The 12,178-nt window shown below is 39.4% G+C and overlaps 1 protein-coding gene across 1 annotated transcript in view; it reads left to right on the top strand.

Annotated features, from left to right (window-relative positions):
• Stk26 (serine/threonine kinase 26) overlaps nt 1-12,178 on the top strand; it is a 55,459-nt gene that overhangs the window by 27,004 nt on the left and 16,277 nt on the right. The window contains exon 3 of the mRNA XM_005363787.2: nt 4,194-4,424. Within this exon, the coding sequence (XP_005363844.1) occupies nt 4,194-4,424 (231 nt within the window). The remainder of the gene's footprint in view (nt 1-4,193; nt 4,425-12,178) is intronic.

Below are 12,178 nucleotides of genomic sequence, written 5' to 3'. Positions count from 1 at the left end.
AGGCCTCTGTGAAAGTAAGAATGGAAGAAAGAAAGAAAGAAAGAAAGAAAGAAAGAAAGAAAGAAAGAAAGAAAGAGTGAATGAATGAAAGATGAAGAGAAAACGATGATAATGAAAATAAAACCAAGCAAATTGTCAAGAAGGAAATCCGTCCTTGTATGCTTGGAAATCAATGTAGCGATTTCTCAGAAAATTGAGACTCAATCTACCTCAAGATCCAGCGATACCACTCTTAGGCATATATCCAAAGGATGCTCAATCACACCACAAGGACACTTGTTCAACTGCATTCATAGCAGCATTATTTGTAATAGCCAGAACCTGGGAACAACCTAGATGCCCCTCACCTGAAGAATGAATAAAGAGAAATTTAGAAATTGCGTGTTATGTATCAAAGATTCAGGAAATGGCAGTGAGGCAAAGGTTTCCACCCTCCAGATAGTTAGGAGAGGGAGGTTACAGTAGAGAAAACCCTTGGTTTCAGATTTCTTCTACTCTGAAAGTCAAAGTTTTGCAGAACTCGTAAGCCCAGAATTAGAGTTGAAGTAGAATTACTCTGTAAATGACGGCTCTGTCTTTCTATCTCCAACTTGCTGTTCCTCAGCTGAAATTCTTAAGCTATATTGATAAGTTAGGATTCACTTCATAACCTCCGTAACATGTGAAGTGTGACTTGGTTTTTAAATCTGTGATTTACATTTTTTCAGGAGCCCATTTATTACAGAAAGCAGTGAACAGCTGTGTCCTCCCTAGGGTTAATAGCTCCACTTAAAGCCCTTTAAAACACCAATTAAGAAGAGTAGAATTTAATTTCTGTTTCTTATTAAGTTCTTATTAGGAAGTTAGTTATTAGTACACTCCTCAGAATGTATTATTAGACAGTACATCCAATATGTAATCAAGACTGTGTTTTCCAAAGTTCAGATTTCTTTTGCAAGTATATTAAAAAAAAACTCAAGGGGTTGGGAAGACAGCTTCATTAAAGTGCTTGCACTGCAGTGCTGGCAAGCATGAGGACCCGAGTTCGATCCCCAGAACTGGGGTGAGGTGGGTGAGGTATACACATACTTGTTATCATTGTGCTGGGGAGGTAGAGACAAGCAGTCAGATTCTTGGGGCTTTGCTGGCCAGACTGCCTAGCCTACTAGATGAGCCTCATGTTCCAGTAAGAGACCATGTTTGGTTATTTGGATTTTGTTGTTGTTGTTGTTGTTTTGTGTTTTCGAAACAGGCTGGCCTTGAACTCACAAAGATCTGCCTGCCTCTGCCTCCTGAGTGCTGGGATTAAAGGGGTGTGCCACAACACCCAGCTGAGAGACTTAAAATACAAGGTAGAGAACAATGAGGTGGCTCAACAAGGTGAGATGCTTGCCACATAAGCCTGGTGATCTCAGTTCAGTCCTTAGAAGTCACATAAAAATGAAAGGAGAGACTACTCTACAAAGGATGTGTTTACACATATGCACTGTGGCACTTGCGCGAAATAATAATAATAATAATAATAATAATAATAATTTTAAACTTAAAAACACAAAACAATTTGGGCAGTTGGTGAAGACTGACACCCAAGGTTGACCTCTAGCCTTCCCATGCAAGCACACACACATGCACATGTACCTGTAGTCAAATGTGAACCTTCTCACCCATTCACATACATGTACCCATATACACCTAAAAGAAAGAAAGCAAAAACTTGACATCAAATCTTTTTCTAAGTTCTCTACATTTAAGAAGTTATAATGAGGTGAAATCATCCGCAGATTGTTTCATGACTATTTTCAGCACAAGCTACTACAATGAGAAAAATTAGCACACAAACTAGGAGGAGGTAGCTGTGGGCTAGCCACTGTACATGTGGTAGTAATCACAGCACGGTGCTGGCAAAAGGCTACTCCAAAGGAGTAGTGCCCAGTTGTTCACACCTCTAATTCCAGCACTCAAGAGGTCCAAGGCAGAGAATCACCAATTCCAGGGCAGCCTCGGCAATGGGTGGGAACAACCACAAACCAAACCAAACTGCAAACAGGAGAAAGCACCCGTGCTCCAAAGAATCTATAATGGTGGCTCCAAAGAATCTGTAATGGTGGCAATCGAGTTGTTGGGAAGAAATGCTAACAAAATGTGAGCTCTGGGGCATCACTTATAGCCACTAGAACTGTGTTACAACTCCTTCGAGAAGCCCTATGGGAATTTCCAGGTGTATTGGTTGGTTCCATGTAGAGATACACATTGGACATGGTCACTAAAGGTAGGTAGGGACTCACACTAATCTTGAAATGGAGAAAAATACTCCAAAATGGAAAGTGCTTCTCCGAGAAAAAGAAAATTAAACCTCATCGAGGAGAATATGTGAAGACTGGAAGGTCGATAGATCATGTGCTTAGCTTTACTTTTGGGTAAGATGACAAAGAGAAGTTCAAGACAAAGAACTTGATAGGAAAGCTTCAGCGGCTTCTTGGTCTAATGAAGTGACACACAAAGGATATGCAGACTATAACGTCTCCTGAAATCCATGTTGAGATGAAACTTGGGGGAATTATAGCAAAGGAACATAGAGTAAATGAACTCACAGTAAGCTTAGGTTTAGTTGGCAAATTTGATTGAGTGACTAGAACTAGGTAGTATTCTTTTAGGTTTTGAAGAAGCTCAAAGTAAAGTTTTGGACTAACAGGTCCCTCAAGTATACTTTAATAATGTTCTGTTTGAAAGGTTTGAAAATCTTCCTTTTCAGCTTGATCAGCAGTGTCTCTTTAGCCATAGCAATAAGAATATAGAATGGTTATCTCATGGGACAAATTTCGCATCTTTTTAGGCAAAGCTATCTCTGTATCAAGAAAGGTCGGTACATGTATGCATTTAGGTTTTGCTAATGGACATATTTATACTTAGTTCTAGATTGTATTTTGTTTAAGTCTAGCTCCCTTCTGTAAGATGACTTGAAAAATTATTTTATATTTTTCTTTAAAATTATTGTAATTATATACATGATGTGATAATTCAATCCACAAAGAACAGAGTGTAAGAATCACCTGGGGCAGTTAATATTGATACCTCCTTAAACATAAAAAAATCAAAGACACATAACAGTAGTATATATTCATGTGGTATGGCACGGTATTTCATGTGTATACTTTATGTGCAGAGCATATCAAGTGAATGACATTCCTATCTATTTATCATTACCTTGTGTTTGAGTTCTTATTCATAGAATGTATTAGCTTACTGTGAGCTATACTCCCTGCACACACATACTGAATACTGGAACTTATAAACTCCTCTCTGCTGTGTTTGGCTACCTGTCCTCCAACCTCCCCCATGCTCTCCTCCCACACTTCCGAACTTTAAGTAATCATTATTATATATTCCAATTGCCTTCTCAAAGCATACTTAAGTAAAAGTGTGTGGAGAATCCATCTTTTTGCAACTGTCTCACTTTGGGTAACACCCTCTACCTCCTTCCATTTTCCTGTAAAGGATACTATACTAATCTTTTGATAGCTGAATAGTATTTTATTTGTGTGCATGTGTCTATACGTCACATTTTTCATATCTAGTCATCTCTTGATGGTCCCTAGACTAATTTCCTATCTTAGTTATTGTGAGTAGTGCCTAACTATTGTGAACAAGCATGAGGGTGCACATGTCTCTGATACAGTTACTTCTTTTCCTCAAAAGACAAACTCTAATGTGTGATACCTGGATCAAATGGTAGGTCTCTTTTTGATTTTCTGTCCCTACTATTCTCTATAGTGGTTATACTCATTCACTTTCCTGTTAACTGTATATAACAATTCCTTCTTCTCTACCTCCTTAGCAACATTTGATATATATTGGGGGGATAAAAAAATGAAAACTTCCATGAAGTAGTCTATATTTAATCTGATTCATCTTTCTCAATTTAGAAAGTTTGATTCATGCAGCCGGAGAGATGGCGCAGTGGTTACGAGCACTGGCTCTTCTTGCTGAAGACCCGGGTTCAGTTCACAGTGCCCACATGACAGCTCACAACTGTCATTAACTCCAGTTGTGGGGAATCAAATCCTCTGTTCAGTTCTCCATAGGTACCAGGCATACGTGTGCTACACCTACATACCTGCAGGCGAATAAAAATAAACACACGTAAAATAAAAATAAACCGAAAAGAAAAATTGACTCAGAGCTTTTGTGTTTCCTCTCTGCTTTCTTCCCCTTAGAATAATATAGCGGATCCAGAAGAACTGTTCACAAAATTAGAGCGCATTGGAAAAGGCTCCTTTGGAGAAGTTTTCAAAGGAATCGACAACCGTACCCAGCAAGTGGTTGCAATTAAAATCATTGATCTTGAGGAAGCAGAAGATGAAATAGAAGACATTCAACAAGAAATAACTGTTCTGAGTCAGTGCGACAGCTCATATGTAACGAAATACTATGGGTCCTATTTAAAGGTAATGTGCTCATATTATATTATATTATATTATATTATATTATATTATATTATATTATATTATATATTATTTCATAATGTGTTCATGCTATATTATTTCATAAGGTGTTTTCATTACATATTTTTTGCCTTCTTTAATCCTAATTTTGAGAGGCAGTATCTTTTTTTCCTTTTTTTTTTGTGAGACACAGTCTCACTGTGTAGTCTGACTCTCCAGGAACTCACCACGTAGACAGAACAGGCCGGCCTTGATCTCTTAGAGATCTGCCTGCTAGTATTAAAGGTGTGCACCGCCACACCCAACTCAGAAGGCGGGGACTTAAATTAGGATTTGGTAATCTTTACCCTCTAGGCAGAATCAGCTCCATTTGTGGTGTCAACTGAACCATTGTTAGAGTTAACAGCCGCTTCTTAAAAAGTACTCCAGAGCTCAGCTGCTCTCTTCCATTCCTGAACTTTTGGTACAGGGGAAGAGGAAAAAGGTCTCTGGTCTTTAGGCCACATTGCCACATAAAAGCTGTACCCCTGGCTTTCCACATGCTATTCTTAATAGTGTAATCTTTCTCATACTCAGAGTGGAGGGAGCATATAGATAGTATTGAGTTATGGTTGTCACTTACGCATTTCTTTCATCAGGTTGTGAACTCATTGACGTTTAGCTGAACTTGTCCCCGTTTTTATATCCTTTAGTCCAGCTTATGGTGCATACTAAGCACATGGTATAGTTTACCTGAACCATCCCCAGGTTCTTTATTTCTTCCTCCACAACACTAAGATCCATGTGATCAAATCCTTCATTCACATAAGATGGTGCAGAGACACTTCCCATCCCACCTAGAATAATGTGTTCTACCACAAAGCCATAGATGTCAAGTGCGTTCATTAATCCAGTGACTCACAGATGCATTCTTTAATAAATAAATTCTTTTCTTATTCTCAAAAAATAAAAAGAAATAAAATAAGCAAGAGATAAATAAACAAGAAAGAAAAGAAACTACATCCAGCCCAGTATGAGCCAGATTGCTATGGCCGCAGTATAAAATCTGAGTTGTGGGTGGCTACGTTGCCATGGTATAATGGATTCACTGCCTGGCTTTACTGCCACTGCATAACTTTGTGTTAGAGACAGGAGTGCTTGTGTGGAGCACAGGCACGTGCAGAAAGATTTCCGGTTTGGTACCTGGGTTGTCGGAGTTATGGTGAAGACAATGTAGCCATTGAGACATCTAGCCTCCAGAGTGCTTGCTTTCCCTTGTGGCCACCAGGCGAGTTAGTGTGTGCAGCCCAGGTGCACACAGAGAAATTTTAGTTTCACCTGAGTGTGAACTAGGGGTCTGAGGCAGTGACCCCACCTGGCAGTGACATGTGGTTCGATCTAGAACAGCTACAGAACCCAGGTCTGGACTGTGGATCCTCATAGAGCAGCCATTAATCCAAGGCTGAGGAACTGGCATGGTTTGGGAGAATGGAGGGTCCTTTTCCCAGTGCCTCAACAGCTTTTTTGCTTCATGAGCAAGGTTGGGTTACTGTGTCTGCCCTCCCTAGAGCTCCCTAGGAAGACTAGCTGCTGATCACTTCAGCAGTTACGATGTCAGTTTCTTCTGGAATAGTTCATTTGGGGCCGCGGTGGTTCCTACTGCGTGGCGATATTGATAGCCTTCCTCTTTCTTTTTCATTCATGGTCATCTCTCAGCTGCACAGGTATGCCACTCACCAGTGACCCTTTCTGGGGAGAGATCCTGCTGCCTTTGTGTCTCCTGTGCTGCTACAGTTAGGGTTAGTGAGTTATTTTAGTTTCTCTCCTTCCATCCCACCGTGTGTACCCATTATGTGTGCGTGCATGCATGCGTGCATGTGTTTGTGCATGTGTTTGTGTGTGTGTGTGTGTGTGTGTGTGTGTGAGAGAGAGAGAGAGAGAGAGAGCACGAAAGAGAGAGAGGTGAAGACCGGTGTCTTCTATGCCTCCATCTTGGTGACCTAAGTGTCATTGCTTCCTTGATCTTTATGTATTTATATTAGCTTATATTGATATGAATCATCAATTTTACTGACTTTGAAAAACTTATTTTACTAACATATTGCATACATTAGATTGAATAGGGAGTGAATTTGCTCTAGAGTCATTCAACAGCTAGACACTGTGTCATACGGGTACCAGGTGCTGGAGATGTAAAATGAATAGTGTACTCCAGTAGCCAGAGAGCACTCAGTCCAGCATTACATAAAAAAGTACAAATTTTATGATAAAAGTATATGGATACTTATCATACCATATAATACTGAGTATCTACATATAGCAGATTACAGATGAAATGGGCAGGAGTGTAGCTCATTGACTGGGAGTTTGCCGAGCATTCTTGTCTTAGTGGGTTCCATTCACGGGACTGCAAAATTTAAAATCAAACAAAAGCTACATATTAATAAGTGCAAATAAGCAAGTGCTTACTTGTGTATTTTTCATCAAGAATAACTTGAAGAAGTTGCCTCAAGGAAGAGGTGATGAGAACGGAAAATTCCATCTAATTTCAGCATTTACTCCTACGAGTTAGCTGTCATCATATTTTACTACATACGAAAACTTCTGTTTTTTTGTAGCATAGTATTTGCTTTCATTTTCATCCCTAAAATATCTAACTTAGAAGTTCATCTAGTTGTATGGAATGCTTTGGAGTGATTGTTCCATCTCAGTGCCTGTGCGTCCTCCCCCTAATTCCTACGGTGGGCTTTGTGGTAGGCAGCTCTGGGAACTTTCTGGTCATATGTATTATTGCTCGTTCTGGATTGAGTACTGGTAATTCCAGACTCTCTCTAGAGCAAACCTGAACCCTTGTTATTTTTAGGCACCTGGATCAGATAAGCTATTTTTGGTGGCTGGCTTAAAATATTCAATAGACTCTATTTAAAATATTTTTTAATACTTTGTTCTAACTCAGCAGTAGCATGGCGGTGAAGATTTCAGTAGTTACTAGGAGCCTTTGTTTACTCATGCTTCTTCCACAGACGAATGTGCTGCAGTTGCGTGGGTTTCTATTTGTAAGAGATTACATTTCAAAAATATTGCTTTCAAACCTAGCCTAGTAGGAGCTACATACTAGTCTTCTAGTAATTACTCCAGCTGTTAATAAGTACAAACTAATGCTTTGTTTTGTCCCCCATACTGACTGTAGAATTCTTTAGAGCATTCCCTGGTAGAACACTAATATCCAAAATATCTGTTAAAGTATAAAACTGAAGTATTTTCATCTCCTTTACTAATCATTAGTGGAAGTCCTGGAAAAGGGTATTTGAGGAACCTTTTTCTTTCATGATAAACTCTATAAATACAGTTATGGGTAAATGGCTATACATACAAAATGTAGGACTCTTATCTGATTTTAAGTTACTTCCTCTTTGAGTCGTGTGTGTGTGTGTGTGTGTGTGTGTGTGTGTGTGTGTGTGTGTGTGTGAGGATGAAAGCCAGAGCCTTGCACATGGTTGATGTTTATTAGCACTAAGCTAAGTCCTAGGCCTAAAAGTATAATCCACACTGGCCCCGAATGCATGGTCCTCCTGCGCTTACCCTGTGTAGCTTTTGGATTACTATTGTTCACTTCCATGGTGGGCTAAGTATTTTACTGAAATTAGCCAACTCATTATTTTCCATTGATATTGTCATATTGTGATTGTGTAGACATGCATTTTTTTTTGTAAACTAAAACCACATCAAATCTAACAGCGTTCTGTTTAAAGCAGTCAGTATAACTTGATCCTGTTAGTATCATGAGGGAATGGCTTTGTCAATTGACTTGGATACATATTGGGGGGGGCTGTCCGTGCATTTCGGATGGCAGTGGAGTTTGTGAATTGGCTTAGTTGAGCAACATAGGATCTGGGATTTACACAGGCTACCATACATAACCAAGACTTTACTGTAAGCTGGGGTAAAAAGTGACTTTACTGTAAGCTAGGATAAAAAGTGACTGCATTTGAGAGAAAATTATATGCTCTCTCAAACTGTGTGCAGTTGTAGCGGTTTCCTTCAGACATGCAAAAATGTACTAGGTATTCATTTTGACTGAGCTCACTGTAGAATTCCAGCTTTAAAAACAAGAGTAAAAAGACCAGACAAACACATCAGTGTGACCACAGTGTTTTCCTGTCGTTTTCATTCACTGCAGTTTCTTGACAGAGTTGTCTTTATGAAGAGTGCTAGGAGTACACAGGCTTTCCTTTTGATCTCCGAATAGTGCTAGAATCTTTTAGAATCTTTAAATATTTTGTTAGTTCAATGTCATTTTTAAATGAAATTCATTCAGGCATTGAACGGAATTTGGGCCATGCCTTTATTTGCAGCTGAAAGTGCCTTTAGATTTCTGTTTATGTTAAGGGAATGTGGTCCCTCCCATAGGTCCGTATAGACTACAACCAGCATCTGTTTAAAAATTTGAGTGAATGAAGTGAAATGTTCCAGAGCAAAATCTATAGTTGTATGGTCTTCGTGCTATTTTTTCATCAAACTTTGTGGTTTTATCTAGAGTATATTTAATGCCTCTGGAATATTTTTTTTATTTGAAAATGCGTTTGGTGTTTTTTTAATAAAGCTTGAAGTCCATTTCTTTCTCCTTTGTAAAATGCCCTTTTCCCAAAATGAAATGATTTTAGGCTTAACATAACCCATCTCTAAGAAGCCCCATCTTTCAACAGACGTGTATTTATTGAATGCTACTATGTGCCTTCATCTCATTTTGCATAATTTGTCCAGTCAATCTCATCCACTTTATTCTGTCAGCTTCAACATTCAGCCAGCCTCCCTCCTCAGCTCCAGGTGTGTGTTTCAAGTTTGTTTCCTCTTCCCTGCTTAAGCTAGAGTGTATAGAGGGCAGTAACACTAACACTGGGGAGCAGCATTTGAGCTCCTGGAGCTATGACTTTGTGAAGCATGGGCTATGGACAAAGGACTCACAGCTGGAGCAGAAACCTGTGGAGGGCATAAAGTTTCTGGCCCCATTCTTCATAAAGCTATCTCTACTCTCCCTTTTAATTAATTCTATAAAATCGTTCGTGCTACATTTTAAAATGATGGCAAAGAATAATGTAACTTGACTATTTTAGCCATTTTCTGTATTCATTTTAATAATGTTTTTATTTTTTATATTTCTCCTGTTCCCATAACTCCTCCCCCACCTCCTTATCCCTAACCAACTTCATGTTCTTTCTCATAAAAATAAAAACAAAACATGGAGTCCAATTTGTGCTGGCAAACTATTTCTGCCATGGACTCTGCCCTGGAGGGTAGTTGATATGCTCAGTATCCATTTTTAAGTGTGTCATTTTCGTGCTGTTGTTCAACCATCACCACTATTCATTTCTAGGATGTGTTTACCAATTGAAATTCTGTACCAAGATATAATAACTCCCTATAGCTAGCTTCCTTGGCATCCACCATCCTAGGGCCTACTTTTATGCTCTTGACTACTCTAGGTACCTTATACAATGGAACCATACAATACTGACCCTTTTGTGACTGGCTAATTACAACTCTACATTCTAGTTTATGTCGTTAGTGTTACAGACTATTGGAGTAGGCCACCCACTTGTGTTGACTTGTATACAGTATAAATAATCCTCGTGTGTGTGTGTGTGTGTGTGTGTGTGTGTGTATGCCATGGTGTGCAAGTGCAGGTCAGAGGACTTGTGAGAGTCAGTTTTTTTCTGCCATGTAGATTTCGGAGATCAAACTGAGGTCTTTGGACTTGCAAGCGTCTTTACCACCCTCTGAGCCGTTTTGTTGGTCTTGGAGTTGTTTCTTTTCGTGTGTTCTAAATTTGGGCACAGTTTCCTATAACTTAAATTTTCTCCTTCAACCCATCATTCAAATGCATGGCTTCTTTTATAAGGGAAGTGGAGGTTTCCCTACAGAGATTTCCTGCCCTTAACAGTGATGAGTTTATGGTTATGGATTATAGTCACTTGGCACTTTTGGAATTGTAGACCAATATATAGACACCATTTTAATCTAGTACATTTGTTTGCATTCTGCAATACTAATTTCTGTTATCAGAAATCAAATGCAGAGGCTGTCCTACCCCCAAATAATAATATTTAGGTTGTCTTGGTTTCTGTTATTTGTAATCTTTTTTTGTTTGTTTGTTTGTTTGTTTGTTTTTGTTTTTGTTTTTGGACCCTTTGTGCACAGATGTAGACCGCAGATTCCCTGTGGGACAAGCTTCCTTGGACAAGCTTTCTTTTTTTTATGGTGCTCCTTCAGGCCTTGCCCTGGCTCATGCCTTCTTAGCAGGAATTCAGATGTCCCCAAAATCCTCCTGTAAAGCTTATCTCTAGAAATGGAGAGATCTAAGGAAGGTAGCTGCAAAAACCTATCAAGTCCCCTGGTTGTTTCAAAGTTCCAGTGAACCACCTTGCTTACTGGTAGGAAGCCTTATTTTCAGATGTAGAAGTTCCTTAGATGGGACTTGAGAAATCTCAGCCATATAGCCTGCTCTGTAAGGTCACTGCTTAAAAGCTTTCTATGCATCCATTTTGGTGACAGTTGGAAAGCTTCCATTTAGAACTGGTACAAACAAAATGCCATGCGTTGTTTTTTTAACTTGAAAAACAGGTTCTTTCGTTCATGCAGAACAGCAAAATAGAAACCTATTTTATAGGGACTTTCTTTTAAATGTCAGGCACACAAGAAGCACTCTGAGTTCATGTGGTAGAGAGACTATAGTTACTTATTAGGAACAAGTTTGTGGCAAATGAACAAATCTTAATTTATCTGTTGGAGAAGGGCTGCTTGTTGGTCCTGGTACTAGCTTAGACCTGAAATAATCACATAGAAACTGTATTAATTAAATCACTGCTTGGATGATTAGCTCTAGCTTCTTATTGGCTAACTCTTATATTAATTTAACCCATTTCTATTAATCTGTATATCGCCATCTGGCTGTGGCACATCTGTCTCCAGCAGCTCCATGGCTTCTCTCTAACCCTGCCTTCCTCCTCCCATGCTGTAGGCCAAGCCAGTTTCTTTACTCATTAACCAATAAAAACAACACATAGACAAAAGGATCTCCCATACCATTTATCAGTAATTATAAGAATTTTTTCTTCCTCATGAAAACGCGTAAAAATGCATCACATTCGCCGTTTTCGCTGTCTCAGTGTCCAATTGCTCTACAGAAAAGCAAGTTGCATGAACCACTCCTAGATCTCTGCTTCCTCCCCTACTATTGTGGGCGCTCATATCTTCTTTTCTAATGTAGACATAGGGCTCCTGGTTCTTTGCTTCCTCGGTTCAAGCTGGACTGCTATGGCAGAACAGGTGGATGTCAAGATTACTGGAGGGGCGTGAAGAGGATAGGGCACGCTTTCTTTTACATATCCCACATAGAAACAGAATCAAGAAAAGGATTAAAAGGATTAGGGAGGTGGTTTGCAGGTAAAATGCTTGACATGCAAGCAACAGGACCAGAGTTTAAATCCCCACAACCCATGTATAAGTTCTGTAAGTGCATTTGGCCTATAATCCTAGCCTATAAGAAGCACAGAGAATCCCTAGAGCAAGCTGGCTAACCAAACTAGCCAAGATGGTATGTTCAAAGTTCAGTGGAAAGAAACTAAAAAACCTGCCTCTGTATATAAGGTAGAAAGCAATGCTGGAAGCCATTCAACTTCAGACCTCTATCCACAGTCACACACATGAAAACAGGAATATACATATGCATATTGTAGTAATAAGAGCGGTGTGCGCCACCACCGCCCGGCCCCGAAATA

Source organism: Microtus ochrogaster, linkage group LG10 (assembly GCF_000317375.1).
Source record: "Microtus ochrogaster isolate Prairie Vole_2 linkage group LG10, MicOch1.0, whole genome shotgun sequence".
Lineage (NCBI taxonomy): Eukaryota > Metazoa > Chordata > Mammalia > Rodentia > Cricetidae > Microtus > Microtus ochrogaster.
Note: the sequence above shows the minus strand (reverse complement) of the source record. Positions and strands in the feature narration are given on the sequence as shown.